Consider the following 4,516-nt stretch of genomic DNA (forward strand, 5'->3'; position numbering starts at 1 on the left):
AGCTTTGTTTTATTCATGTAGGTTCAATCTAACAATATAAAATTATATATTCTTAAATTAAGCCTTTCTACATAAAACAAAGCTGAATTTGGCATCAAATCAATACTCGTTATTGGATAGCTTGTACTTTAAAAAATATCAATCTTTTCAAACCCATGAAGTTGCTACATCTGCCATTTTTTTTTGTTTACAGTAATTCAAAACCTTCCTTTATTGCATATTAATTATTTGTGTGTACCTGATAACATTTTTAATGCATCCCCTTTAATGAATATTGATTGCATTGGAGGGAGGTGTAGCTTTCCCATGTCTTCTGCCTGGTACAATATGCTGCTTACCGGTGTTTATGGTATCAATGTCATTATTAGAGTCAGTGTTTAGTGCAACCGCAGCAGATGTAGCCAGGGGATTTTATGGTGTGTGTCTTTCCCACACTTTCATGTCTTTCCACACAATGCCAGCTCCAGATGCTCTGCTCCAGCTTCAGATGACACACGTCCATTGTCCCCACCGCTCTGTGATTGGCTGCTGAGTGTGGGAACCTCTTCCAAGCCAGCTCTCCATACATTGTTATGCAGAGAGAGGGGTATATATAGAGGGGTGGGCTGATCACCAGCAGACACACAGCAACTGGCTACTCCAGCACACACACCTCTGCCTGACAGCTACCAGCTCCAAAAACATGGCACCCTGCATTATAAGGACATTGGATAACCAAGAGGCCAATGGGCTCCGAAAGGTGAGATTTCCCTCTAGTGCCAACTTTCTATTTCCATTTCATTATTATGTATTTAATTTAAGTTTTGCTAGAGCAGTGTGCAAAAGCAGCGACTTATCAGACCCCCTTTAGTTATCATGGTTAATTTCTTTGGTTGCCTTAAGTGTATTTCCACTGTTGCAATCAAATTTTTTATGATTTGTATAATGGATACATTTTATCCATATGGGGTTCATGTTTTGTATAATGGATACATTTTATCCATATGGGGTTCATGATTTGTATAATGGATACATTTTATCCATATGGGGTTCATGTTTTGTACAATGGATACATTTTATCCATATGGGGTTCATGTTTTGTATAATGGATACATTTTATCCATATGGGGTTCATGTTTTGTACAATGGATACATTTTATCCATATGGGGTTCATGTTTTGTATAATGGATACATTTTATCCATATGGGGTTCATGTTTTGTATAATTGGATACATTTTATCCATATGGGGTTCATGTTTTATATAATTGGATACATTTTATCCATATGGGGTTCATGATTTGTATAATGGATACATTTTATCCATATGGGGTTCATGTTTTGTATAATGGATACATTTTATCCATATGGGGTTCATGTTTTGTATAATGGATACATTTTATTCATATGGGGTTCATGATTCGTATAATGGATACATTTAATCCATATGGGGTTCATGTTTTGTATAATGGATACATTTAATCCATATGGGGTTCATGTTTTGTATATTGGATACATTTTATCCATATGGGGTTCATGTTTTGTATAATGAATACATTTTATCCATATGGGGTTCATGTTTTGTATAGTGGATACATTTAATCCATATGGGGTTCCTGTTTTGTATAATGGATACATTTTATCCATATGGGGTTCGTGTTTTGTATAATGGATACATTTTATCCATATGGGGTTCATGTTTTGTCTAATGGATACATTTTACCTATATGGGGATACTATTTTATATTTATTAAGGGATATATTTGAACTTTATAGGCTATATGTTTGGTATCAGCCAATCAATGTTCGATCGCTATAGACTCTGCTGGTGATAACAGAGGTACTAACCATCTCTTATCTTGTTTTTTTTGCAGTTGAGAAAGCCCGCCATTGAGAAGATGAGGAGAGATCGCATTAACAGCAGCATCGAGCAGCTGCGTCTCCTACTGGAGAAAGACCTCCAGAAACATCAACTGCCCTCCAAACCGGAGAAGGCCGACATACTGGAGATGACGGTCTCCTTCCTGCAGCAGCAAATGGCTCAGAAACGTAAGTGTCCCCCCTTGTCCTTGACTTTCTGATTCTTGTTGGGAGATGTTGGGATTGAGGATTGTAGAAGGTGACAGTGGACTTCATATAACTGACCTGTTTCTTGTATATTCCAGATGTGACAGCGACCTCCATCCAAGCCTATAATGATGGCTACACCACCCCGGCATGTTACTTGGCAGCGGAAAATCCTCGGGACCAGCTGACCAGACATTTCAGCGGCCATCCTGCCAGTTATGAGCTGCCCAACACTTTGACCTCAAAAGCCCCCGGTCAGCTCAGTCAAAGCAAAACCCTCTGGAGACCCTGGTGAAGGAGACCCAGGACATCAGTCAATGGAAGTCACACAAGGATGGACTTATTGCATTCTGGGAGTTCCCAGAATCCTTTGCGCTCGCCCTTGCCAGCCTATACTTTTGGGCGTGATGCTTTGCACATCTATTCTTACCCAACCCTTTCTCATAGAAAGATCTTTGGTTTTCCTTCATTTAGGAAACAGTATTTGATTTCTTCTGATTCAGGAGGAATGTATGTGATGTTAAGATGCATAGAGTCTATGTGATGTGTATAGAAGGTTATATAGAGTACAAGGCATGTAGTAAGATATACTACGTCTTGTAAAAAAAAAGATTTATATATATAATATATATATTGTGTTATGGTAATATTTGCATTTTATTAACGTAAAGCAAAAGAGCTGAACACATCCCTGGGTTGATTATGCAATGCTCTGCACCCGGGGATAACGTTTCTTTTATTGAAAGATTGTTTTCTTTATGTATTTTCTTTACATGTACTATTTTCATGAAGTCAATTTTTTAAGCATTGAATGCTTTTGTGTTGTCGGGACCATGACAACGTTTTGATGATGTTTTCCCAGCAACTGGGTACGAGAATGCTCTTCTGTTTGGAGGAGTCAGGATAAAATAACTGAATGTTTCTGAGTGAAATAATCTGCAATTTCTGTGAAATAAGATATATGAACGCAAAAGTTCAACTGTAATATATATTGTCCATGGGACAGATATAATGATGTACTGCAAACTGACATTCAGCTCTGTGTGCGTCACACGGGAAAATAAAAAATGTTCTATGAATCAAATCTCTGCCGGTTTGTCTTTTTAAATCATTTATAAATATTTCCACAATTATTATAACTCATGGTGGGGATGAAATACAGAAACAAATAGGATTCAATTGGTGGATATCTATCTATCTATCTATCTATCTATCTATCTATCTATCTATCTATCTATCTATCTATCTATCTGATTTCACTCCCTCCCTCCTTCATCCCCTTCCTCTATCCACTCCTCCCTCCCTCCATCCATCCATTCCTTTCTCCTTCCCTTCATCTATCTTTATATCTGTATGTCCTGCCTCCACTCCCACCTTTCTTTACTTTCTTTATCCTGCTCTTCTATCCTTATGTTCATCCATCCATCCATCTTTCCTTTCAATCCTTTATCTGTCTGTCTATCTATCTATCCTCATCCCCTTCCTCTATCCATATTTTTATCCATTCCTACCTCCCTCTCTATCCCTCCATCCACCCATTCCTTCCTCCTTCCCTCTATCTATCTATCTATCTATCTATCTATCTATCTATCTATCTATCTATCTATCTATCTATATCTCTCTATCTATCTATCTATCTATCTATCTATCTATCTATCTATCTATCTATCTATCTATCTATCTATCTATCTATCTATCTGTCTGTCCTGCCTTCACCCCCTTCCTCTATCCATATGTTCATCTATCTATCCATTCCCCCCTCCATCCATCCATCCAATCCTTCCTCCTTCCCTTCATCTATATATCTGTCTGTCTGTCCTGTCTTCACTGCCTCCTTACTTTACTTTCTCTATCCCCCCTTCTATCCTTATGTTCATCCAGCCTTCCTTTCATCCCTTTATCTATCTATCTATCTATCTATCTATCTATCTATCTATCTATATATCTATCTATCTATCTGCCTTGCCTTCACTTCCTCATCCCCCTTCTCTATCCATATTTTCATTCATCCATCCATTCCTCCCTCCCTCTCTATCCCTCCATCCACCCATTACTTCCTCCTTCCCTCTATCTATCTATCTATCTATCTATCTATCTATCTATCTATCTATCTATCTATCTATCTATCTATCTATCTGTCTTCACTCCCTCCCTCCCTCATCCCCTTCCTCTATCCATATGTTCATCTATCTATCCATTCCTCCCTCCCTCTATCCATCCATCCATCCATCTATCCAATCCTTCCTCCTTCTCTCTATCCCTCCATCCATCCATTCTTTCCTCCCTCTCTCTATCCCTCCATCCATCCATTCCTTCCTCTATCCCTTTATCTATCTATCTATCTATCTATCTATCTATCTATCTATCTATCTATCTATCTATCTATCTATCTATCTATCTATCTATCTATCTATCTATCTATCTATCTATCTATTTCTCCTTCACTCCCCCCCTCCTTCCCTTCCTCTATA

At 38.2% G+C, this 4,516-nt stretch overlaps 1 protein-coding gene across 1 annotated transcript; it reads left to right on the forward strand.

Moving 5' to 3' along the window:
• The first annotated feature begins 609 nt into the window (after positions 1-609).
• Positions 610-3,129, forward strand: LOC120915740 (transcription factor HES-5-like). Its single transcript, XM_040326504.1, has 3 exons — positions 610-739; positions 1,853-2,027; positions 2,144-3,129. Exons 1-3 carry the CDS (start codon positions 683-685, stop codon positions 2,338-2,340), a joined length of 429 nt encoding a protein of 142 aa, XP_040182438.1. The 5' UTR covers positions 610-682; the 3' UTR covers positions 2,341-3,129.
• The last annotated feature ends 1,387 nt before the right edge of the window (positions 3,130-4,516 follow it).

This window comes from Rana temporaria, chromosome 10, assembly GCF_905171775.1.
Source record: "Rana temporaria chromosome 10, aRanTem1.1, whole genome shotgun sequence".
NCBI lineage: Eukaryota > Metazoa > Chordata > Amphibia > Anura > Ranidae > Rana > Rana temporaria.

Bases quoted from the DNA above. Each gene is read 5' to 3' on its own strand.
- LOC120915740 (XM_040326504.1), top strand. From the start codon at position 683: ATGGCACCCTGCATTATAAGGACATTGGATAACCAAGAGGCCAATGGG. The intron at 740-1,852 runs GTGAGATTTCCC...TTTTTTTTGCAG, and splicing joins AGGCCAATGGGCTCCGAAAG to TTGAGAAAGCCCGCCATTGA. The intron at 2,028-2,143 runs GTAAGTGTCCCC...TGTATATTCCAG, and splicing joins GCAGCAAATGGCTCAGAAAC to ATGTGACAGCGACCTCCATC.